At 35.1% G+C, this 27,971-nt stretch overlaps 1 protein-coding gene across 3 annotated transcripts in view; it reads right to left on the minus strand.

Moving 5' to 3' along the window:
- Positions 1 to 27,971, minus strand: part of GPM6A (glycoprotein M6A) — a 369,395-nt gene that overhangs the window by 18,931 nt on the left and 322,493 nt on the right. For all 3 annotated transcript variants that reach the window (XM_028848000.2, XM_015139516.3, NM_001265765.1), the window contains 1 exon segment: positions 20,561 to 20,717. In XM_028848000.2, coding sequence (XP_028703833.1) covers positions 20,561 to 20,717 — 157 coding nt within the window.

Below are 27,971 nucleotides of genomic sequence, written 5' to 3' on the forward strand. Positions count from 1 at the left end.
GCATTCTGGCTAAAGTTTTAACACCTCAAGCAGTCACATTTTCAAAATAGCAATACAGCATATAATAAATATACTGAATGAAACTAGATACCTTATTCAACCCTATTCATCTCTTTTGTGATGAGTTATTAGCTAGATTTTACCTCATGATTTAGGTGAAATCTCAAACAAGTCAAACTTATTCTATAACCCTCTTAATATGTACTGAAATTAGCATTTTTGAAAAATAGTAAAATGGGAATCAATCCTGTGATAGAACTTATGCATCTATATTAAAGTTGTATAGTGATTAACATAGAGTTTATTGGGATTAAGGATAGCAAGAAATTTATATAAAACATATAAAGAGAGGCAGGAGATCAAACCTTTCCATTAAATAGCAGTTACTAAATGCCCCAGTACTTCAGAAACCCAGAGCATTCTTGAACACATGTTTTCTAATAATATTGTTTTATCTCATCTCAACTCTTACTTCCTTTTTGTCTCTACTATGAAATGCTAGTAGTGGGGGCCAACATCTGTCTTGACAACATCCTTAAACTAAGATTTGGCAGACGTATTTAAACCTTATACATGTAAGATGAAACAAACCCTACCTTAAGAATATTAGCGAATAAAACTTGCTGAATGTTAATTTATTTAAATCACCTAAGGAAGGAGAGTAACTATCATTAAAAAGCTATTCTTTTTAAAAATAATATCAACATTTACATTCCTTTTAGAATTATTTTGGTCTTGCTGAACATATACTTATGAGGCTAAATATGCGTAAATATGCGTAAAGATTTATGGCAGGATTTCAGCCATGTAAGGCAATAACACTTCCCCCTTATTTTACTGATTAAAGAATAAAATAACCCAGGTGGAAATATAGAGAATATTTGGTCTTAAGACACACTTGAGACACACATGAGCAAAAGGGTAAACATTTTGCTCATCTTCCCCAGAGTGAAAGGATACTATTAATATTTTTAAGTGGTCTTTATCCTTTCCTTCTGGAATGTGAAATGAAGTATATCAATAGATGAAGCTCACAGAATAGTGGAGGGGTCAGCTCAGAATTTCTCGCCTCTCAAAGGCTTCCCTGCCCTATCACAACATTGCTTAGGCACCCAGGCTAAGTGACAACAGTCACCTAAGCCTCTGAACATGGATAAGCATACTCCAAGCGGCAATACCCATTCACCTCTAACCCTAATAAACTATACGATATAATGCAGGTCATTTTCCATCTTTTGCCTTGGATTCTAATATGCAAGAAGTAGAAACCTGTCTCTCTATTAATTTAACAAGCACTGACATGCCAGTTACTGTGTTCCTAAACTGAATATCACATGCTTTTAGCAATAAAAGGGGTCTTCCGGCATACTCATGAAAGGCGTAGGCTTTTCAGCTGGCTTGAGTGTAGTCTGCTCTTTATACTTCTGTTTCTGCCTCTGTAAAATGGAAGTAACTCTAAATTGGCTTCATATGTTTAAGTGAGCCTGCGATGAGATAATGCATGAAAAGCATTTAGCATTGAAACTTGTTACATAAGAAGCTCTGACAAAAATATTAGCTATTTTTATCATTGCAAATATCAATGCAATTACTACTATTGCTACATATATTGTGTACATACTATGGAATTATATAATTATATGTAGTCTTATAGAATGAAGGAATTAGATTTCATTACATGTTTGGATAAATTAAAAGAATAAGTTCTTGAGTTTGGGAAAGTTATTCAAAATGAACTCTCTCTCAAGAAGGAAGGCTCCAGAAATTCTTGGAAACCATGCTGAAAGTGAAGAAATCCTCTTAAAAGAACACCTTTGGGGGAAAAATCTTTTCTATTAACATTTTCATTATTTGCAATTGTAAATCTCAAGGCTAATGTATAGTCTCTAGAACAATGAACAGGATATGGCAGCCGGAAGCACATTGCTTTGGAGGACTAAAAGCAACTCTAAAATCCATGGAAGAGTAATCAGCATGCTTTTGGTTGCATCCTCTTTATCTTATTTTTCATTTGTTCTACCCTGAGGGATCTTTCTAAAGCTTCTTTTGAAGATGCTGTTCAATGTAGAATGGGACTTATAACTCAATAGGTTTAGATTCAAAGTAGCTTGGAACACTTTGAAGTGTGTCGCTACTGCTACTTTACAAGGCGATAAAAGGTCTAACTTCTGAAACCACAGGACTGACTTACATCTTCTTTCTGCTCTGAGCTACGTTACAGCAAATTAACAAAGTTGGATGATATAGAGTAAATCAGTGTGGTGAGAAAATATTTTCATTACTATTAATGCATAAATTTTGTGCTAGAAAAATGCAAAAGTCTTTATTTTCTAACTTCGAATGTAAACTGATTATATTTCAGGGTGTAGCAGTTCACTAAAGTATTCACTGAAGTATTTAAAGAAGCTAAAATGTAATTTGATCTCTCCATTTTATGTTCTATTTCAGAATCTGATAATTACTAAAATTGAAGAATTATTCAAATTGATCATGCATAATCCTATGTAGAAAATCTTTTGCTGTAATAAAATATTGCATAATTATAAATTTATTTCTAATGTCACACTGTTAGTCATATAATGGATATATATTTTTTGTCATCTGAATGTTAAATAAATTAGTAAGCTGCTCTTACTTTTGTTAGAACAAACTCTGAGAATGTGAGAAATTTTTCTGATTCTGAAAACAATTTTTGTGTATGTGCACCTTTATTAATTTCTGCTTTTTGATGAAACACTTTCTGAAATTCATCTTCATAATATCTGTTTGGGAAACAGTGGAAAAATGAAAAAAATGATAAAAGTACTACTGAACTTGAAATCAGATGACCTAGTCACTAGTTTGACATATCACTTAATCTCCCATAGTCACTTTTGTAATTTGTGAACTGGAAATTATGATACTTTTCTTATAGGGCTATGATGTAAACAAGGGGAAGATTCTATATAAAATCACTTAGCAGAAAACGTAAGCAGTAACTCAAAGAGAGGAGATAGTCTGATTTAATAAAAATGTATTACTTAGTACTTTCAAAAGGTAGGTATGGACATAAGGAAACTATTTCTGTCCCATTGGGTGTTTATTGCTTTGAGCAGACACTGAATTTTAATTTATAGTAATTCTAGGAAAGGAAGATAAGTTCTGTAGAAATTACATAAATAAAGTGGCCTCATTGGCTTTTCTTATTTTGGTCATTATCTAGGATCACTCACATATATTAAAATGCTGACTAATTCCTCCTGACTCATACACACACAAAAAAATTCAGTAAAGCTTCCTTAATTTGAATTAGTTAATTCATTGATCTTTGATAGTAAAACTGGTATAAAATGATAAAAATTGGGTGCTATATATTTAATTAATATCTGACATATTCCATTATCTTATAATTGTTTTAGTAGCATTTCATCAGAACATGCAAATGTGGCAAAACAAGCATCCTCCTACTATATTTCCTGCTTGATTTTTGTTTTTACTCAGTATAAATTTCTTGATATCCTACCACATGTTAGCATTGATTCAACAAAATTGTTATGAATTATTTCTTTGTCACTTGAAATTAAATAAAAACACATGTGATTATTGTTTTGATGTCAGTCTGGATATTCTAATCACTTTTAGAAATCTGGTAGAGAAATTGAAACAGAATTGCAAGAGGCAAGGTTTCATGTTCTTTAGAAAAACGCGACATATTATTGCTTCTTGATTATGTAGCCATTGAGATTGCAGTGTATTTAACATGAAAATGACTTGTAAAATATAATTGGTTTTTCATCTGAACTCCTATGAACTTAGACTTAATGTCTAAGAAAATCACTCCCTGTTGAGGTCGAGACTTTCTGTGGCAACTTCAGCAGATGTGCACCGGTAGAGGTAAAAATAACACCTTGGAAGTCAGCAGCATTGATGAAAAGAAGCCAGCTGACTCTGATTCCAAAAGTCTCTGAGTCTCTGAACTAACTGATGAAAACATATGCTACATATTGAATGGAATGTTATGATATAATGAAGAGTTTCAGATATAAGGCACATTTAAACTTTAGTGAAATGAATAAAATGGATGTTTTGATGTATCCAAAGCCTCTTTATAACCAACAATATTCTATCAGATTGAACTCAGGTCATTGTTTCTCATTTTTCAAGGCATAGGATATAAAAATAGTTTACTAAATCTTAGCTCAGAACCTTATAATTTCACAGTAATATATTTTGGTAGTATTTTCTCATCTTGGAATGAATTTAAAGAGTAGCAATCCAATCATGTTTCCCACTTTAACAACAAAGGAAATACCTTTAAATTTTATCAAAGGCAGAAATGGCTCAGAGTTTAATAATCCTGTGATTTTAAATGAAGCTTCAATAGATAGACAATAGCTGAGGGAATGCAACTTCTAATAACGGTTTTTACCATGGCCAGACATTAGGATCATCTGGTTAATGTGAGAGAGAAAAAGAAGCTCAGGTCCTCTTATGCTAACTATATTTATATTTTTAAAATCACTGCAGGTGATTCTGATAGATATCCAGTGTTAATAACTCCTTCTATATTGGAATCAAAGGAGATCTCAGGAGTACATTAGTTGTAAAGACTTCTTTGCTCTTCAACTGCAGACACTGACAGGGTACTATTCCTATTGTTTAAAAAAACAATGAGATGATAAACCAGACACACCTACTAATGTCAAGGAAATAGCCAAAGGCATTAATGAATGGGGTAACTGGATATGAGCCAAATATCTAAATCAGAGTGTCTTGAATTTGTCACTACTGAACTTGAGGCCAGATCATTATTTGTTAAGGGGACTGCCTGTACAATATAGGACACTTAACAATATCACTGGCCTCTAACCACTAGATGTCAGATATCGGTTGTGCAATCAAAATGTCTCAATTTCCCTGAGGGGAAAATAGCTCCTGTTTGAAAACTGCAACACTAAGGCAGGAAAACACCAAGTTAAAGGGAAGAAAATGAATACCAGAACATACTATCACTACAATTGCAAAGTGGAAAAGCATTACAATCAAGTAGGCTCTGGAAATTACACAGTGTATAGCTTAATGCAGAGAAAATTACTAAATTGTTATGTAAATTACTCAAAAATATGCAATGATCATGATCGTCATCGTCATCAGCAATACAGCCCAAAACTACCTATGCTCAAGTTGTGATCAAAAAATTATTTTAAATGATTTGTTATGCTTATAACTTTATTCAAAAATGCCCAAACTTGGAAGCAGCCAAAATGTCCTTCAGTAGATAAACAGATAAATAAACTCCAGCACATCTAGATAAAGGATGGAATATTAATCATCACTAAAACAAAATTAGCTATCAAGCTCTGAAAAGACTTAGAGGAATTTTAAATGCATATGACTAAGTGAAAAAAAGCAATCCGAAAAGGGCAGTCACTTTTTGTGTAATTTCAGCTCTATGACATTCTGGAAAAAGAAAAAGTTGGGAGACAGTAAAGAGTGCAGTGGTTGCCAAGTGTAGGGGGAATGAGAGGGATGAATAAGTGGAGCATAGAAGATTTGTAGAGCCATGAAACTATTCTGTATGAAAGTATCATGGTGGATACATGTCATTATACATTTGCCAAAACCCAAAGAATGTGCAACACCCAGAGGAAATCCTCCTCTAAGCTCTAGACTTTGGGCAATTGTGATGTGTCAACGTAGATACATCGATCGTAAATTTGCCATTAGGGTGGTGGTGAGGTGTTGATAATGGGAGTCTGTCCATTTGTTGGGGAGGGGGCTATGTAAGAAATCCCTGTACTTCCTCCTCAGTTTTGCTGTGAACCTAAAATGGTTCTAAAAAATAAAATCTATTTATATAACAAAAAATGATTTGAGGAATCTATTCATGAGCATATATGAAATGCTAATATTATAATCTAAGTGTTCACTGTGTGGTTTGGTTCATAAAAACCACCAGTGTCATTGTGAAATGATTAAATACTTCAATCTCATTTGGTAAAGATGATTTCATCAGAATAAAATGATCGGTGAAACTGGTTTCCTACACTGAACTACAGGGATAAAGCTACAGAGAATTTTCAGACAGTGAGTGTAAGGGCTGAAAAATGTTACCTTAGATATAGAGGAAGAAAATCTTAAATCCTGTCATATGAGGTAACTTGTTTTTGTTTTGTTTGTTTGTTTGTTTGTTTGTTGTTTGTTTTTTGAGACAGCATCTCACTCTGTGGCCCAGGCTGGAGTGCAGTTGGCATGACCTCGGCTCACTGCAACCTCCACCTCCCGGGTTCAAGCAATTCTCTTGCCTCAGTCTCTCAAGTAGCTAGGAATACGCCGTCACACCTGGCTAATTTTTTGTGTAGTAGAGACGGGGTTTCACCGTGTTGCCCAGGCTGGTCGCGAACTCCTGAGCTCAGGCAATCCGCCCACCTCGGCCTCCGAAAGTTCTGGGATTACAGGCGTAAGCCACTGCGCTCGGCCGAGATACCTTTTTTTAAAAAGTAAAATAAAACTATCAGCCCACCGAAATAACAAATACATTATTACTATGTATTGTTACTTTGCAGAAGGTAAAAGAGTATTAAAAGTACTCAATGTCCTTTTTTAAAAATAGTTAAGAGAAAAATAGCATAATCAAAACCAATTATTCTGCTCCATAAATTTATTTTTTAAATGGAGCAAGTTTACATAATGTCTAAAGCCACAAAATGATAGTCACGAAAACTGCTAGAAAGGCAAACACACTCTTGGTAAGTTTATCACATCACATTGTCCAGAGTTTTTTTATTCCCAGTTAAAATTAATAGAAATCAGGGCATGAGCTCTTATGCTTTGGTGGGGAAATATATTCAACTTTTTGTCTGTTTTACTTACTGCTTATCTCTAATGCTCAAGATAGTGCCTGAGACACAGTAGACACTCAGCAAATATCTGTTGAATGAATGATGTTGTGAATGTTAGGCTTGTCTTGTGAGAAAATGTATCTTACCATGTGTTTATCCTTATGATTTATTGGGTTTTGATACATTAACCTGATAACTAAAAATAAAAATATGACAAATAAAAGGCAACTGTTCACAATAATACAGTATTGACAGTTAAATGTCGTTTTTAAACTGACAAATCTCAAGATTTTACAAGACGATGATTCCTCATTTGTTGGAAAAGATGAGGAAAAGTGAAAGATTTTGGGGGAGAGCAAAATTAAAAAGAAGTATATAGGCTGGGCATGGTGGCTCACACCTGTAATCCCAGCACTTTGGGAGGCTGAGGCGGGTGGATCACAAGGTTAGGAGTTCAGCCTGGCCAACATGGTGAAACCCCGTCTCCACTAAAAATAAAAAAATTAGCTGGGCATGTAATCCCAGCTACTCAGGAGGCTGAGGCAGGAGAATTGCTTGAACCCGGGAAGCAGAGGTTTCAGTGAGCCGAGATCGTACCGTTGCACTCCAGCCTGGGTGACAGAGCAAGATTCCGTCTCAAAAAAAAAAAAAGAAGTATATGGACATAAAAGTTGTCTACAACCAAGTATGGCCCTAGTGATAAACATATGAATTCAAGTGTTGAAAATTTTAATATATTATGTTAAAAAATAGAAATACTAGATATACTCTTGGCTTGTAAATATTTTCTTAGAAATATAATGCTGAATAAAGGAAATATGGTGCTAAAAACATTAACAAAAATATTGCTGGAAAAATCATACACTAATATAGTCACAATTTTTTTAAAACACAAAAATAAAGTGTTGCTATTACTTAATAAAACAGAGTAACCACAAGTGAGCTAAAACTACTCAAATTTCCCTGTTAACAAGGGTCTTGCTTCTTCTTCCTCAAGTCAAAATTAACAAAAATTAGAATGAAGAAGCAAAATAATCAAGTAAATGAAACTGTCATTGAATGCATATGCTGATCTGATTTATGTGGAAGAAAAATTATAACTATGGCTGTAGTGTCTCACTTAGGTTGACAGTGTGATACTTTTTACTAGCACCCCTGCAAGTAAGGTAATTCTGCCATTGATGAACAATTATTATGGACTTTTTTACCTTGGTTATTCTAACTTTCATTATTAAATATTTTGCTAAGTAACCAAAAAAACTGAGATATCAGATTTACAGGCAAACCCTACATACATTTAATTGTGCAACTAGTATATACTTAGTATATACATAATAAATTTATCTATAACTCTGATGAAAACACTAGAATATTATCTTTCTAAGTCAGATGGAGAATTTAAACAATGTTGACACATTGACTGTATCTCAATATCAAAGAAAAATATAATTTCATTAGAAGTGAGTGATAACCAGTGTGCATTCCTTGATGGGCGTTTAATTTCAGATGAAATGGTGAAACCCCATCTCTACTAAAAATACAAAAATTAGCCAGGTGTGGTGGCGGGGCTTCTGTAATTCCAGCTATTCAGGAGACTGAGGCAGGAGAATCACTTGAACCCAGGAGGTGCAGGTTGCACTGAGATGAGATCACGCCATTGCACTCCAGCCTGGGTGACAGAGTGACACTTTGTCTCAAAAAAAAAAAAAAAGAAAAGTCACTGAAAGTCACCGAGGATGTTAGTTTTCATATTTAAACTTGAAAAGAAGCAATGAAGAAGGCCATGCTAAAATGTAATTATTGTTTTAAAGGTGTTTCCGTTGTTTGAAAGTGTATGATCCCTAAATCAGCATGTGCGTTGTTGCTCTTCAAATCACCTCCTCCACTGGGACCTTCAGAAAGTTGTGCAAGACAAGCAAAAGTCTTGGCAATAAATGTTGGTGCATCTCTTCATATCATTGTCCTGGGATGAAGTGAAATATGTTTCAGACCAGTGAGATTATGTCTGTTTTTCTACCAAATGGCAACATACAGGCTATAATTTCTACGTGAAATTGTAGCATAAAAATAGCTCTTAAAATTGATCACATAAAGGAAATTATAAGCTTTATCACAATCCAGGAGAACACCACATATAGCATATGCATGTGTCAATCTGCTGAGAGATTATCATTGAATCAGAACTTCAAATATTTAAAAATGTTAAAAAAAATAAATGCTACTTGAATACTTTTTGGCACATTCAATAGAAATAAAACAGAACTATACAGACTGAAATGATAATTTTTGTAAAAAAATTACATCCAGATTTGTGATAGGAAAAATTTTAAAGAACCAGAGAAAGCAACTAAACAAAACAATGACGGGTATATTTAATATTATTATGATTGTCAAAGGAATGAGGCATACCAAAGAAAACATCTAAATATTTGCCACAGGGTGATTCTACCTCCCTGTATAATATACTCAGGGTTTCGAGGGAAGGAAATGATTACAGGAGCACACCCTCTTGCCTGTACACCAGCTCACACACATTTTCAACTAGTGCTTTGCTTTCTGTCTCACTTAAAACCGTATTTAGCTAGGCCGGACTTGGTAGCTCATGCCTGTAATCCTGGCACTTTTGGAGGCTGAGGTGGGTGGATCACCTGAGGTCAGGAGTTCAAGACCAGCCTGGACAGCATGGTGAAACCCCATCTCTACTTAAAATACAAAAATTAGCTAGGCATGGTGGTGTGCGTCTGCAATCCCAGCTACTAGGGAGGCTGAGGCAGGAGAATCACTTGAACCTGGGAGGCGGAGATTGCAGTGAACCGAGATTCCACCACTGCACTCCAGCCTGGGTGACAGAAGTAGACTGTCTCAAAAAAACCAAAACCCAAAACAAAACAAGAAAACATATTTAGCTAACAGGCAGGAAGAGCGATAGATAGATAGATAGATAGATAGATAGATAGATAGATAGATAGATAGATAGATACGTACATACATACATACATACATATGAAAAACCGAAGAAGATTCTATCAGGATGATTTATAAATAGCACACCCAAAATGGCAGCTAGAAGAAAAATCATATTAATTTAGAAATGACAAGGCCAAGTTAAAATATAGAAAGTTTTAAAAACATCACTGCTCATACAATTGGAAGTAAACATGGTAGTGAAATAACTATATATAAAATCATAAAGTAATAGAACATAATTGACAGAGTAAACAATATAAATTTTCCCTACCTCAAGCATTTTTCCTCTTCAATCCAGCCTTTACTGTTAGTCAGAAGAATTTTTCTAAAGTGCAAAACTAATTGCAATGTAGGAACTCTCACATATTTTTCATGGGAATGCAAAATGGTACAGCAGCTTTGGAAAGGACTTGGCAACGTATTACAAAACTTACCATACTGTTGCCATATAATCCTGCCATCAACTCTCTGATATTTACTTGAATGAGCTGAAAACTGGTGTCCACAGAAAAACCTGCATACAGGCGTTTAAAGCGTTTTGCTAATTGCCAAAACTTGGAAGTAACCAAGATGTTTCTCAGTAGGTGAATGGTTAAATAAACCTTGGTACATCTAGACAATGGAATATTAGTCCATGCTAAAAAGAAATGAGCTGGAGGTGATGGGGTTGGGGATAGATACTGGTCAAAGCACACAAGATTTAGTTAGACAGAAGGAATAAGTTAAGAAGTCTATTGTACAACATGGTCACTATAGTTAATAACAGTGTGTTGTATTCTTGAAAATGGTTAAGAGAGTAGGTTTTAAGTGTTCTCAATACAAAAAAACCATGTGAGGTAATGCATTTATCAATTAGCTTGATTTAGCCATTCCACAATGTATACATATTTCAAACCAATATGTGGTGCAAAATAAATACATACAACTTTTATTTGTCAATTTAAATCAATCAGTCGGTAAAATAAAAATATTTTTAAAAAGAACAAATTGGGCTATAAAGCCAGGAAATGATGTGGAGGAAACTTAAATGCATATTGCTAAGTGAAAGAAGCCAACCTGTAAAAGCTGTATACTGCATGATTCCAACTATGACTTTCTGGGAAAGACAAAACTGTGGAGACAGTAAAAGAATCAGGGGTCTCCAGGTGTTGAGGGTGAGGGAGGGATGAACAGGTAGAGCGCAGAGGACTTTTAGGGCAGTGAAACACTCTGTGTGATACTATAATGGTTGATACACAACATTTTACATTTGTTCAAACCCGTAGAATGTACAACACCAAGAATAAACCCTGATTTCAACTGTGGACTTTGGGTGATGATGCGTCAATGTAGGTTTGTTGATTGTAGCAAATGTACCAGTCTGGTGAGGGATTTTAAGAGTAGGGGAGGCTGCATATATGTAAGAGAAAGGAATACATGTGAGTCTGTGTACCTTCTGTTCAATATTGCTGCCGATTTAAAATGGCTCTAAAAAATAAAGTCAACTTTTAAAAACTAACTGCAACACTTTCTTCTTTATTATCTTGCATTGGTCTCATCCACTCCACAAATCATGTTGATATACTTCAAGATTTACATGACACATCAGAGTTTTGCAACTACTGAACCTCTCCATCCAGATCTAGCACATGTATGACTGCAGCACTCTATGTATTTCATTCTAATTCACACCTTCTGGGTTACTTGTAGAAGTTCTTTCTATCCTCCCAACCCAAGATCAAGAGTCCCTTTTACTCACTAATTTGTTAATACAGTTATACATTCTTAAAAGAAAGGAATACATTTTGAGAAATTCATCATTAGGCAATTTAGTCCTTGTACAGACATCCTAGCATATACTTACACAAATCTAGATGTGTAGCCTACTACAAACCTACGTTACATGGTATAGCCTATTGCTCTTAGGCCATAATTCTACACAGCATGTTACTACACCAAATACTGTAGGCAATTGTAACATGATGGTAAGTATTTGTGTCTCTAAACATATCTAACCATAGAAAAGGTACAGTAAAAATATGGTATTGTAAGCCTATGGGACCACCCTCTGACACGTGGTTCAGCACTGATGAACACATTAGGGGGTGCATCACTGTAATTAAAATGTCCTGTGTGCCCACAATGGGTACTGTACTAGGCCTTAGATCTCCACTAGTCAACACTTCTTTATCACAGACATTAATCCCCTCCTCTTTGTGCAGTGTAAGCTATATGCATGTTCATCAATAGGTTTAGTATGCAGGTCTTCATGTACAAGTCTCCCATGTATTCTGACTGTACTAGGGGCTCCCCAGGGACAGGGACTCTGTTTTGTTTCTTGATGAATCCTCGCAACGCAGAATGACACATCAATCCTTGTAACAGATTCTTAAAAAAAAAAAACTGAGCTAGAGATTTTACTTTTTCAAGTGAAAATAAAATTCAAATAAAGTCAAATTATATAAAAATAAAAGCATCCGATGGGCTTCGTGGTGGCTCATGCCTGTAATCCCAGCACTTTGGGAGGATGACGCCCGCTGATCACCTGAGGTCAGGAGGTGTTTGAGACCAGCCTGACCAACATGGTGAAACCCTATCTCTACCAAAAACACAAAGATTAGCCTGTCGTGGTGGAACACCTGTGATCCCAGCTACTGAGGCTGAGCCAGGAGAATCTCTTGAACCCAGGAGGTGGAGGTAACAGTGAGAGGAGATCATGCCACTGCACTCCAGCCTGGGCAACAAGAGTAAAACTCTGTTTCAAGTACAACGTACATTTTTCAGCAAATATTACTGCAAAGGAAATTTCCATTTGGTGAGTACTAACAATATAATATAATTTTAATATTAGTGACACTGTAAATGTCTGAGAAATATACTTTTTTTTTTTTTTTTTGAGATGGAGTCTCACTCAATCAACCAGGCTGGAGTGCAATGGCATAATCTCGGCCCACTGCAACTTCCACCTCCCGGGTTCAAGCAATTCTTCTGCCTCAGCTTCCCAAGTAGCTGGGATTACAGGCACCCGCCACCACGCCCAGCTGATTTTTGTATTTTGAGTAGAGACAGGGTTTCACCATGTTGGTTAAGCTGGTCTTGAACTCCAGCCCTTAGGTGATTCACCTGCCTCGGCCTCCCAAAATGCTGGGATTACATGTGTGAGCCACTGTGCCCGGACTGAGAAAAGTACTTTTGACCAGTGTTCCCAATATAATAATGCTAGTCTTACTAATTCTTCACTGAATATTTAACTTTAATGACCTCAAAACACTTAGTTTCCCCGTAAGGCAACCTTAACATATAAACTATAGTAGTGGTTAATCTCAAAATGATAAACAGAGATAAAGAAATGGAATCTCAATATGTTGTGAAGCAATATCTTTTGTAAAATGTTATTGCTTGAAAGGCAGAGTCCAAAAAAATATATAGCTCTTGAGTTTTTTTCTGAAAATAATTTTAAAATATCTTTGCATAAAGATTTTTCCCAGTATGGCAGGCATAAAATTTCTAGTTGAAAAATAAAGGCATTCACCAACAAATCAGTACTTCAAAAGACCATTAGTAGTCTGTGGTTATTATTTCATCCTTACTCTAGTGGTCTATTTAAATACTAACTATTACTTGTTTGAAACTATTTGGCATACTAAAAGTATATATGAGTTTGAATTAGCCAATTTTACAAACCATATTTTCCTTTGTCAAGTGTCACCTGAATATGTAATATTGAGGCTAATCACATTGACAACAGTTAATGTGAGTGAATGTACCCAGATCGTTGCCTTGGGAGCCATCAAGTCTAAAAAGTTGAGGATGAGTATTTGCTATCCTTGAGATTAATTCCTGGCTTTATTGCAAAATTGGATTGAAAAACCTATACCTGAAGATGCCTTCATTTAAACTAGAGTATATTTGTAAGTAGAAATTAGAAATTCATATGTTATGGAGATATTTCCCTAAACTTTTTAGAGGGCATCACATTCTACAATTTAATTTTATATTAACAAAGTTAGAAACTGGAAGATTTCAGGTATTCTGTAAAAAGAAAATAGAGAGGATGTTTATCATAAAATAGATGCTTTACGTAATTATTTTTAATAGAACTACTTTGCTTAGGAAGGCTTGGATCAGATAATGTGTTATTTTATGTGTTTAGTTTTTCTTTTTAAGTAAAAGTACTTTAGACACTCTTGATACGATATGATGAGAACAATACCTCATCTCTGTGACCTTCCTCCTCATTACTCAAAACCCCAATCTAACCATGAGAAAAATATCCAACAAATTACAACCGAAGTGCATTTACAAAATGTATTACTTAGCTAATACTCCTTAAAACCGCCAAGTCCTTTGAAAACAAGGCAAGTCTTAGAAAATGTTGTAGTTCTTAGTAGTCTAAGGGGAGACAATTAAAAGTAATATGGTATCTTGAATGGGATACTGAAACAGAAAAAGAACATTTTGCAAAAACGAAGGAAATCAGAAAGAAGCATGGACTTTTAGTTAACAATAGTGTATCATTATTGGTTCATTAATTGTAACAAATATACCATACTAATGTAAAGTGTCAGTCACAGGGCGGACTAGGTTTGGTATATATGGAAACGGTACCATCTTTACCTTTCTGTAAATCTAAAATTATTCCCAAATAAAATGTTTATTTAACAATTACTTTAGGATTATAAAAATGTAAGCAGTCATAAATTATATAAAATTTTATCCTAGGACAATCTGATAGGAGAATATATATATATTTTTAAAGTTTTGGCCAAAGAGTATATATCATGACTTGAATAATCTAAAAAAGCAAACACAGACATAAACAAAATAAAATGTTCAACATTTTGAGAAGTTATTTTATTTTAATTTAATTTCAGTCACAACTTACGGTGATCTGAGAAGCAGCCACATGATGCAAACTTTTTATCAATTTTCCATCTCTGGCTGCCGTAAGTCTCTTGTATATTAAAATCCAAACTAGATGCTCTACACAGAGTTTTCCATTTTATCAATGCCACCTTATGAGACTAGCAGAAAATTTCTGTCAACTTTTCCATTAGACATCAGAAAAAATAAGAACTTTATTTTTTAATACTTTTAATGAAGTTTTAACTTTTTTAAAAAAGTTTAGAACTTTTTTAACTTTAATAAAGTTCTTATTTTTTCTTATTTATTTCTTCCTATAATTTATGTACTAGCATAGTTAATATCTTAACAGTTACACTGAGATTGGTCCACTGTCCCAGTATTTAGAGTTCAGTTCTGAAGCAATATACGAGATCTACTTCAGATACTTGCAGCAAATAAAATCCTGGCCCTTATTCCTCAATGCAATGGTTTTTCAAATATTATTTTAAAATCTCACCCCTATGTTTGAGGGAGTCTACACCTCCTACACCCCACCCTCCAAATCTTCCCTACTGATAAAATCTGAAAAAAAAAAAAAAAAAAAAAAAAAAAAAAATGATGTTGCCTTAAGTTTCCTAGAAAGAGGTAAGGCTTTATTCTAGGAATTCTGTTTCCACAGTTTGGGTTCAAATGTGTGTGTGTGTGTGTGTGTGTGTGTGTGTGTGTGTGTGTGTTTTATTTTAAAAGGCACTAAATTTTGGGGGCAGACTAAAGCGCAGAGTTTCTTTATAATACTTAGAAATTTATCTTAGGCCTGCTTATAGCTAGTCATCAAAAGTTAGTCACAGAAAAGCATCTTAGACTACCAAGTTCTTTCACATCCTGCAGGGCATTCTTGTATTTGTAAAAAGAGATAATTCGTGATTGTTGATAAAGTAAAGGTTAAGTTGAGGACATCTCTGTAAGGAATCAGTGAGTGATCTTACAAAGATGCAAAACAGAAAATGACTGCCGAGTTACAAAAGACCCTCGGTGAACAGACAACCATCCTATTAAATTAACTCAAATAAACCATAAAATGGTAGGGAAGCCCTGTTCATGAGGTTAGTGGCATGGGCTCTGTGCCAGATGCTTGGATTCAAATCTGGCTTCATCACCCACCATGTACTCCAGGCAAGTCAGTCATCCTCGCCAGGTGGCAGCTTCTTCATCTCTGAAATGAGGATAATTCTAGTATCTATGTGGCATAGTTTATCAGAGGATTCAATGTCCTACAATTAAGTATAGTAGGTATAGTGCAGGCATATGTAAGTGCCTAAAAAATATTTCCCGTTATTATTACTGAACTTATTATTAGTACTAAAATTTGATTTTAAGCTATGAAACGGAGCTGCGAGTTATACGGAATAGATTTTAAGATAATTATATAGACTATGTCTTAAAAATACTAATCTAATGTGCTGTGGTCAAATCTACAAACACCTGAGGCTAAGGAGTTCGTAAACCAGCCTGGTCAACATCATGAAACCCCGTCTCTACTAAAAATATGAAAACCTGGCTAAGGCTGAGGCTAAGACAGGTGTTTTGAACTAAACAAACAGAATAAGGGTTGAATATCCTTTATCTGAAATGCCTAGGGGCAGAAGTGTTTTGAATTTCAAAATTTTTTTTAGGTTTTGTAATATTTGCATTAGACTTACCAGTTGAATATCCCAAATCCAAATACCCTGAATCTGCAATGTTCCTGTGAACATTTCCTTTGAGCATCACGTTGACAGCCAAAAAGTTTCACATTTTGGAGCATTTCAGATTTGGGATTTTCAGATTAGGATAGTCAACCTCTTATGTTTCTTTATCTCTGAAAAAGGGTAACAATAGCAATTAGTTAATTTTGTTGCTTTAAAACTTATATATGGACGAACGTTGCTGTTATAATAAGACTGTTATGAGTTGAATTGTGCCCTCACAAAATTCATATGATGAAATTCTACTATCAGTATCTCAGAGATTGACCTTATTGCTCTTTATTGAGTTGAAAAAGAAAAAAATAGGTCACTAGGGTGGACTCTATTCCAATGACTGCTGTCCTTATAATAAAGGGGAAATTTGGACACAGCCTTTCAGGCAGGAAGAACATCATGTGAATGTGAAGGTAGTGATGACTAGGACTTCTATAAACCGCTGGATGCCAAAAATTACCAGCAGCCAACCAGAAGGTAGGGGAGAAACACAGAACCAGGTGATCTTTACAGCTCTCAGGAAAAAAAAAAAAAATCAACCCTGGTGACTCTTTGGTCTCAAACTTCTGGCTTCCTGAATTGTGAGACAATGAATTTCTGTTGTTTAAGCCATCCACTTTATAGTACTTTGTTGTGGCAGCCACAGCAAACTAGTAAACACACTTCCAAAAGTTATTATTCTTTTATTTAACTCTTAGAGCATGTAGATTTATGGAAAATAAATTTATTAAAAATTCCATAGACTTTATTAGTACACTTGGGAAATCCATTACTTCGAAAGTGTTTTATTTAAAAATCTAAATGTCAGAAGAAGTACAGAAAAATTCTGAGATCCATAATGATGTCACAGTAGCAATCGGAAATTTGTAGAAATAAGAAAATTGGGGATGGGTGCAAAAATATCTCAAGATTTGAAAATGTGACACACTGAATGTCTCCTAATTTGCAGTGGAATAAATATGTTTTGGCTTAAACTTTAATAAGAAAATATGGTTAAAAAATAAATATTTCTACATTAAACTTAATAAGGTCATGTTTAAAGTAGTCAATAACATATATTTGACTGTACTCAATTTGGTGCCATTTAATATTTAAGGTAAATAAATTTTGTTACTTAAAATACTTTAATAACTTTTCATACAATGTTTTAATAAAGTAGTTAATAATGATTTTCACCCCCAAAATTTAATATTGTGGTTTTATGTGCCTCAAATTCTGGATTTTGAATGATAGACAGCATTAAAATGTTGTAATGAACTTGAATTGGCCCTGATACTGCAGGAGAGGAAACACAGAATGCAGATCAAGTTATGCTTTCAAAGGCATTCATTGAGTAAAGGGGATATTGATTATCTCTCCATTCAGTGATACAAGATACAATGCTGCCTCTTTTTTTTTTCTTTTTTTTTTTTTTTTGAGACGGAGTCTCGCTCTGTCACCCAGGCTGGAGTGCAGTGGTGCCATTTGGGATCACTGCAACCTCCGCCTCCTGAGTTCAAACGATTCTCCTGCCTCAGCCTCCCAAGTAGCTGGGATCACAGGTGCGTGCCACCATGCCAGGCTAATTTTTGTATTTTATTAGAGACGGGGTTTCATTATGTTGACCAGGCTGGTTTACGAACTCCTGACCTCGTGATCCTCCCGCTTCGGCCTCCCAAAGTGCTAGGATTACAGGCATGAGCCACCGCCCCTGGCCTGCTGCTTCAAAATTAATTGCATTTGGGCTGATATAATTTCAGTGAGTAACCATTTACTCTTTATGCAGCAGAGAGAAACAGGGATAGAATAACAAGTTACTGTTAGTATCAACTAAGGAAGATTTTTATATACTTGTTGCAAAAAGAAAAAAGAAATCATGCTTTAGTATTATTCAGTATCCCAAGTAGAGCTGCACTGATAGAATACCTTCAAAAGCACAGACTCATTCAAAGCTACGGAACACAGGCAAAACAGGTTAACAGGTTCACTTTGAACATAATAAGGTAGACCGTAAGATACAATCTGCCTACAAATGAAAAAAAATAATAATTATTATTTAATTTTTTTAAAAAAAGCAGCATCAGTAGAATGGAAATAAGCAGCAGGAGAGGGTGGAAGATAAATCTCTTTTCCCCTCGATTTTATGGAGCTGCAAGTCCTGCGTGATATGCAAGCTGAGGTGGGGGTGTGGAGGAATGGTTGGCAGAGAAGGGAGGCAGGGTTCTGCAGTGCTGGCTGCAGCCGCCACTGTTTACTTCTCAGTGGTGGAGCTAGCCCCCTTCGTGAAGGTAGTGCTGGGACAGCCAGGGTGTGGCTCAGAGCCTCACCCGCCGCTCTGCTGTCTCTGCAGAACGCAGGAGAATGCAGCTTCTACTCCTGTCTCTGCTCTGCTCATTCCGGGGTGGCGGGGAGGTGTTACAGGAGTGGGCGGGGCAGCTTGCTGGGCTGACACCCTGCTGCATTGCCTCTGGAGGAGCCCACGCAGCTGCTGCCACCCTTCTGGTCTGTTGGGTGGGACTGGTGACATAATTGTTACCATTATAGAAAAAAAAAAAAAAAAAACCAGAAACGTGGCTCATGGTTTGCTTCGAAAATTCCTGTTTGAAATACCTTTAAGATGCTTGAATGGCAGGCAGCTAACCAAGTGCATCTCTCTCTATATATAGATATGCAGTTCTTCGTTGATTGCTTTTTCTTTTTATTATGAAGTTATTTTCAAATTCTGAATGAAATAACACAATTGACTGCACTCTTCCTGGCAGAGGGTTATTACCTTATGGTAAAGACGTGCTTTCAGACCCCCTATCTCATTATTTTTTCACTAGGGCTTTAGCATCACAGACTCGTCAAGCTGGAATAAGCTTTAGAAATGATCTTCATTTTGTAAATGAGGAAACTGTGATCCATAAAAGGTAAGTAACTTGCCAAGGCACACCAGTGGCATTACAGTGTTACTCTTCCAATTGTAATAAAAAGCCAATTACTATATAACTCAATTCACTCTACTCTATTGGCAGAAGAGAAATGAATCTTAAAATCGGAAGTTGCCTTTTTACTAGAGAAATTGCTTCGGCATCACTGAAAATTGGACCATGAATTATTCATGTTTTATTTTTTCATCAATCCAAGATCTCTGTGTAACTAAGTTTTTCTGGATCTATAATTTGATATTACTGATTTAAATAATTTCAATAATAAGACACAGTTTAAAGCCACTTAGTCACATTATTGGGATCCCAGTTTTACTCTAATTCATATATTTTAGCTCTTTGGGTGTTACGATTAGTCTTGTCCCAAACTAAAATAGGTGATTCTCATAAGAAATAATTCCAGAGACCATTACAAATATCCACAGCTCAGGCAAACTATCTTATCAGATTATCGTTACTGTTGACACCGAGAAGCATAATAAAATGTGTTAGAAACAGGTTAAAATAAAAAAGGTTTGCTGGTTAACAGTTTTTTTTTTTAACATTTCTGTGAGATTGAAGTAATTTACATCATTCCCTATTAGAGAAAGTTTACTTAATATGAATTATATGCTATAATTAGACACATGTTGTTACATAACATTAGAAAAAAGGAAAATATGTCTGTCAAGAATGGAAGCTTCAACATTTCATTCTAGAAAAATTATTCTGCATAAAAGTGCAAAAGTACCTTCAACCTTATTACTTTTCATTTTCACCGCTCTTATGCATTAATATGCATTTTCTGTATTAGGAAACTCTAGAGTAAGACCGTAAGTTTGATTTGCCATTAAATATTATATAAATTAAAATTTAAGGTGGAAATTAATAGAATTCTTCAGTTAAGACAAAACAGAAATCACATGATATAGCTGTCCTCAAATTTACAGTAAAATACAGACACATATGTTTAACAGGACACAGGCACATATATTGCTTATAAATTGGAGATGAATTTTCCTGTAATTCTCAGGAGAACCACAAAGCCCTCTGAAAAAAAAATCATAAATCAACCAACAGTGTTGCGACCTCTAGAAACAAAACTAGTTGTGCTACATAGAATCTGAGGATTTGAAACAGAATCTTCACAAGAAATAATCTTCATTTCAAAAATAATGTTATCAAGATTTAAGATAGCATCACAGAAATAAATGTTACTGTGTTTAAAAAAAATACTTTAATTCTTGGGAGATGAATGCAAACACCTGTGTGCTATTGAAATAAATCCACATTAAATACTGAATGTAAAGAACGAACATACCCAAGCGCTCACACATCTGCCACAAGTGGTGATTTTGAAATCCCCATAGAGATCTTTGATGGCCCCAGTCGTGAAGAAGCCTTCCACCATCAGCAAAATGCCATACACAAAGAACGCAGCTGCGATGCCGTAGATCACATACTTAAAGATGTCAATCCTGAGAGAAAAGACAAAGTGACTTATTTCAATAACTTCTCATTGCTGCTGTGCAGAAATTGACTCTCACATGCTCATGATTCTTTTGGAATGAAAGTTATAGAATATTTATATTTATAATGAAGGTTGGATTTAAAAACATGTTTGCTTCATATATCTAATGTTTATATATAAATTTTGTGCTGCCACTTCCATATTTGTCGACAAGAGATTTAGGGTTTTTGTGTTTGTCAGTTTCTTCCTCTTCTTTTCTAGCCTCTCCTCTTCCCTGGTTCTTCCCTGGTTCACACTGAAGTAAGCTGAAATAAGCAATAAATTATACTTCTAAAGGAGTTTGCTCCTTATTCTTTTATTATTATTATTATTTTTTTTGAGACAGAGTCTGCTCTGTTGCCCAGTCTGGAGCACAGTGGTGCGATCTCGGCTTACTGCAACCTCTGCCTCCTGGGTTCAAGTGATTCTCCTGCCTCAGCCTCCCAAGTAGCTGGAATTACAGGGATGTGCCACCACGCCAGGATAATTTTGTCTTTTTAGTAGAGACAGGGTTTCACCATGTTAGCCAGGCTGGTTTGAACTCCTGAGCTCAGGCAATCCACCTCCTTGGCTTCCCAAAGTGCTAAGATTTCAGACTGAGCCACTGCTCCTGGCCTATTCATTTGTTAAGTAGGGTAATCATCATACAATTTCTCTAATTAGGACAAAATGACAAATGTAAAGGTTTGTGTATGTAACACTGGTTTTTAAAACTTATATTAAAAAGGAAGGAAGCTTTATAGTTAATGATGCAGTAGTTTTACATAAAATGATATAAATCCCATATTTTTGCATTACAGATAGTCAATTATGGTTGTATTCTACTTTGTACTTATCATAAACATTATGTGTATTTGTTAATGATAATGCAAGTAATGAAAAAGATATGGTTTTGCAGATTAATATTGACAATGAGTCTTTTAGGTATAATCACTAATGGATATTCTGCGGAATTGGGTCTGAGCCAAGATATGGCATACTTTTATGGTGGCATGGGAAGGTCCTTTTCATGTTCTCACAATTGATTACCCAGTTTTTCTTTTTTTTAAACACTATGTGGCTAAAATAAAACATTTATCTGGAAAATGTAAAACAGTGCACAGCCAGAACTGATACATAATAACAGATGGATATATGGATAGATAGATAGATTTAATTCTTTTCCCCTAGCTCTGTAACTAGGAAATGATATTCAATAACATTAAGAAGAATAATTCGTTCATTTATGAATTAAGATCATTGAATTAAGATCATTTGCATTTCCATGTTTTGAAAGCATTCATTCCATACATATGCTCCAAATAATATCTTTTAAATCTGTAGGAATGTTCATAGTCCTAGGTGTAGCTAGAGTTAAATACTCCAGTAGGATTTATTTTATATATATATCTCTCTACATGATCAGTGAGCATTTTATATTCAATGTAGTAAGAGCTGTAGAAACAGTCAGTTAAATGCAGATGTGGAAATAACACCAACCGAATGCTATACAATAGTTATTTAACCTAAAAAATAGGTTGTATTTAATACTGGGAACGTATTAACTGTATCCATTTCTTTGGATAGAGATCATGACTTTCTAATTAAAAGTTAATACAGCACCAATATATAAGTACTCGTTGAAGCTAAATATTTTCTTGAGACTGCTGGGTGAATTCAGTGAGTATGAAATAAATTTACACTTTCAATAAACTCACCAATCTTCCTTTGAACTTCTAATTTCCTTCATAATTAAGATTTTTAATGATTTTTCTTAGCATAATTTCCACTTATTTATTTATTTATTTATTTATTTATTTATTTATTTATTTATTTTTCAAGACATGGTCTCCCTCTGTCACCCAGACTGGAGTGCAGTGACACGAGCATGGCTCACTGCAGCCTCATCCTCCTGGACTCAAGTGATCCTCTCGCCTCAGCCTCCCAAGTAGCTGGGGCTAGGGGTGTACACCACCATGCCCTGAAAATTTCTTCTTTTTTTTTTGTACAGGTGGGGTTTTGCCATGCTACCCAGACTGGTCTGAAGGGATATTAACTCCTGGACTCAAAGGCATCTGCTATGGTTTGGCTGTATCCCCACCCAAACCTCATCTTGAACTGTAGTTCTCATAGATCCCCACATGTCATGGGAGAGAGCCGGTGGGAGGCAGGTGAATCATGTGGGCAGTTACCTCCATGTTGTTCTTGTGACAGCGAGTGAGTTCTCATGAGATCTGGTGGTTTTCTAAGATGCTTTCCTGCGGCTTCTCGCTGCACTTCTCTCTCCTGCTGCTATGTGAAGAACGTGTTTGCTTCCCCTTCCACCATGGTTGTATGTTTCCTGAGGCCTCTGCAGTTGTGCTGAACTGTGAGTCAATTAAACCTCTTTCTTTTATAAATTACCCAGTCTCAGGTATGTCTTTTATAGCAGCATGAGAATGGACTAATACAGGATCTGCCAGCCTTGGCCTCCCAAAGTGCTAGGACTACAGGTGGGAGCCACTACTCCCAGCCTCACTTTAACTTTTGACATCTCTACTAGAATATAAGTTTCATAAAGGCAGAAGTTTTGGTCATTTATATCAACTACTATATCTTCCACTAGAATGCTATCTGACAGTACTGGATAAAAAACTGAATTGGGTGGGGGCAGTGGCTCAGGCCTGTAATCCCGTCACTTTGAGAGGCTGAGGTGAGAGGATCACTTGAGTCATGGTTCAAAATAGCGAGGTCAACATAGCGAGACCTGGTCAACATAGCGAGACTCCATCTCTACAAAAATAAAAAAAACTAGGCAGTCTTGCTGGCAGAAGGCTGTAATCCTAGCTAGGTGGGAGGCTAAAGCTGGAGTATTGTTTGTGTTTGGGTCAATGCTGCAAAGAGCTACGAACACACCACTGCACTCCAGCCTGAGAAACAAAGTGAGAACCTATCTAAATGTAAACAATGTGAAAGGAAAAAAAAGGAAGTAATTATTAAACTAATATATGTTTAATGAGTAATCACAAAAGAGCCAATGAATGAGAGAAGTGTCTATCAAAGGCCTCTTAATTCTTACCTGTCATTTTCTTGAAAAATACATTTGAATCCTCCAGATCTACTTAAGTATCTATCCCATTCTTTTTTCCCAATTAAAACTGGTCACATATATATCCTTTGTGGTTCAAACTTAACTTGTCAAATTATTTAAACAGATTTGAGTATACCAGTACCCTATTTATTTTCAACAGTAATTTTTTAGATCAAATTCAAGATTCATCAATGTAATTTTAATAGTTTCTAATTTGCTTAAATTCCATACCTCAAAAAACTGCATTTCTCATTGTTGTTTTTAATAACAGTGCATAGGGAACAAATATTCTATAATGTGTGAAAAGTGAATACATTTTTGCTACGATAAGGAATACATTTTCATTCTGTAACTAATGTTTAGCCTCTAAATTTGGTCTGAAATGTTATGTTTTGGTACCATTTTGGGGAAGTGAGGGGTTTAACATCTTTCTCCCTCTTGGGTAAATAGGTTTTCTCTACTTTTCTATGCGCTAACACATAAACAAGAAAAGCTAAGAGAATTTGTTGGCATAAGACAAAAACCTCTAAAGTAGGGAATGATTTTCTTGTAGAGGACTTGTTTGGTAGACAAAAGTACAAATGACTGGGGGTGAAGAAACAAAGAGAAATTTCTGAAGGCCTAGAACTGAAAAAATTGCAAACATGCTAAATGGGAAGAATTTGGCCAAAAAAGTGCTTTCAGTAATTTTCGTAGCTTTGATATGAAATCAATTATTGAGGGAAATCCATTTTAATCTCTAAAAACTAATTATTGTTCAGAAAATCTTTTTCCAATCATTTTGGTTCTAAAAATTTTCTGATGTAATTAAACAAAAACATTACACCCTCAAAGAACTAGATAATATCTGCTGAATAAATTTTTTAGAAAAGAACCTATAAATAAAAAGCAAGAGCCTGTATTAAAGAAATCCTGATATAAGCATATTACCATATCTAAATGTACCAGTCATGAAAAATGTGGTCACAGATTGCTAGTCCATTGAATAATTCTTTCAACACAAGAAACAATCAAGCAAAAAAGTTTTTGCGTAAGTCAGTCACATGATGGTTAGAATATAGCTATTTCTATTAAAGTATTGGACCTCAACAATATTTCTTCCTTTAGCACATGCATTTATATATATGGAAAAAACAGAGTATACATCTTGAGTTCATCATGTGGAAGCAGTCAATTAATATTTCAAATTCCCCACTCCAGGCCATACAGACACATGCGGAGACACACTCAGACATATGACTTCACACTGATAAGGCAAAGAACATATGGAACATCTGGAGAACTGTCAATGGCGTTGGAGAAAAGAGAAAGGATCTTCTGGGAGTAGGAGTTTTATTGAAGTGAAGAAGGGGTCATGGTGTGTGGAGAAGTATATATATTAACTAAAGGTCTATTTCTGCAGCCTTGATACTGTTTTATTAACAAATTGTTGTTTATTTCACATTCTCAAGCTTGAATTTATTTTCTTAAATTAATTAGAGTACGACTAGAATGGAAAGGGTGGCGTTAAGTGATGGAGACATCCTGTGATTATATACAAGCTCAAAATCAGGGGATAGAAGGCTTGATCATGCTGATAGAAATCTAGGGATGCTCTGACAATATTTTTGAAAGAATGCATGAAATAGAATTTGCTGCATATAAGATGAGAGAGAGAAGAGCTTGGTAATGGTAATGTCCCAGAGCAATTGTTTAGTGGCTGACTTTCACTGCCTGAATATTGCACAAATCTATTTGTCAAAGGCAATGAGGCAGATGATGTGAACTGTGTAAACCTGTCATGTATTTGAAAGAATCTGAGGATGTCAACTTTCAGATCAAATTTGACATCAAGAACACTTTAAAGAGTGTTTCATGGACTATTCTATACAATTTTTTTGGTTAAAATGGCATGTTTTCTAAACATATTTTAATTTTTTAATTTGGAAATGATTTCAAATTTACAGAAAAAATTTGAATAAAACAAGTAGTATGTGGAGCAACTTTACATCCTTTCTCTACTTTATAACATTTTATCTCATTTACTTCATTATTTTCTCTGGATGATATGTCTGAACATAGAGAACGTCTTCACAGTATATAGTTATTGATCTCAGGAAATATATCATTGACATAATACTTATGTCAAATCTTTTTTTGTATTTCAATTTCATCAACCGACTCAATGATGAATTTTGTGGGATTTCTTTCTTGCCTGATAACGGATCCAATCTAGGGGCTACTGTTGTACCTATTTGCTGTGTCTCCGGTCTTCTTTAATCTGGAACATTTCCACTGTCTTTCTGTGTCTTAATGACATTTATGTTGTTGAAGAATATAACTCTATTCTGCCCTTTTGAACGGAATGTTCTTTTTGAGTTCATCTGATGTTTCCTCATGGTTAGATACAGGTTACTCATACTTGGCTAGAATACTATACAAGTGATATTGTGATATTGTGCTCCTGTTAGGGTATCTTCCTCCTCACACAAAGTCCTTCCGCCTCTCAGTACTAATTTTAATTTTCATCATCTAGTTAAGATGATGTCTGATTTCTGTATTGTGTACTACTTCTCTTCCAACTAACAGGCGATCTGTGAGGAGATACTTTAAGACCAACCAAACATCTTGCTCCTGGTCAAAACCTCTCCCCAGTGTTTGCATCCCATCCAATGATGAATATTGCCAGACCCAATTTTCTTATCATGTTTCCAAAATGATGATTTCCTAACTCCATTACCAGTTCCACATTTGCAAACAGCACCTGGTATTCTGATGCAAGAAGAGCCCACCCTTTCCCCCCATTTACTGATTTGTCTATTTATTAGTGACACGGACTAATGGTGTCTGATTTTTTTTATCAAGGTTTAAATGCCATTACAATAGCTCATTATTTTGGTGCTCAGATTTTTCTAGACTTGAGCAATAGGAATCCCTTCAAGCTGGCTCTTGTATCTTTGTGACATGTGCCTAGCAATTTTTAAGAATACTCCTTACTTTCTTATAGTGCAAGACGTCCCAGACTCATCTAGCACATACCTCTTTCAACCCCAGAAATAGGCATCTCTTTGAGAAACTCTTGTCCTATTAAAGAGCAATGGTACTGGGGACCAAGATGCGCTGCTAGTTGTGCTCACTGCTAATGTTGTGTCTGTACCTCTAGGTCTTTTTATTGTATCAAGGTAAGAAATACATGTATGTATACACACACACATCAATATATGCAACTATATAAACACATCTATATATGTGTACATGTATGTGTGTTCATATATACATATATATACATGTGCACACGTAACTGCATAACAAATATACACATATTTTAGAAATATTGAGTACACAGTGATACCTCCAAATCCAGTCTATCACTACAGAGACTTTTATTGCTTTCCTCCTTTGATATTTGTATGTCTTTCTTCCGTAATGAGCACACTGACTCCTAGGAACATTAACACATTTATTCTTTTGTTTATTTCCATAATAAATCTAAAATTATTTCAGAATTACTTATTCACCTCATTAAAAAATCATATCTATCTGGAAAGAGTTCTGGTGGTTTCCAATCCTTCCCACACCTTGCCCAAGACTGAGACTATATAGTCAATATACTGTGTTTCTAAGTTACATGGATTGGTGTATTTTTTCTTCCATTCATTGTGGCCATGCTAATGCAACTGGGTCTGTTTGTTTCAGTTTCACGTTCTCCATCTCATCCATATTGATTTAGTTTCATTTTTGGATATACAGGACATTAACATGCTTCTAAAAGTCAAATCTATACAAAAGACATATCCAGAAAAGTGGCAAGACCTTTTCTATCCTGTCCATCCTGTTCCTTGTAGGTAACCCATTTCGTTGGATCCTTGATTATCTTTACTGTGTTTTATGCAAAGGCAAGTGTGTGTGTGTATGTGTATATGTCTATTTTTCCTTCTTTTTACATGAAATGTGCATACTCCATATATTCTTTTGTACTTTGATCAATGAACAATAGCCTCTGAAAATTTCTCTATACAAATTCGTAGAGTATGTTCTCATTCTTTTTAACTGTTGCATACTACTCCATGTGTATTTACCCCCTATCATTTATTCACAAAATCTCCAATGCTTGCTTATATGGTTATCAATATTTTACAGTTAGAATATTGCAGCAATGAATAACTTTGTTCATATGTATTTTCAAATAATTGA

This window comes from Macaca mulatta, chromosome 5 (genome assembly GCF_049350105.2).
Source record: "Macaca mulatta isolate MMU2019108-1 chromosome 5, T2T-MMU8v2.0, whole genome shotgun sequence".
In the NCBI taxonomy this organism is placed as follows: Eukaryota; Metazoa; Chordata; class Mammalia; order Primates; family Cercopithecidae; genus Macaca; species Macaca mulatta.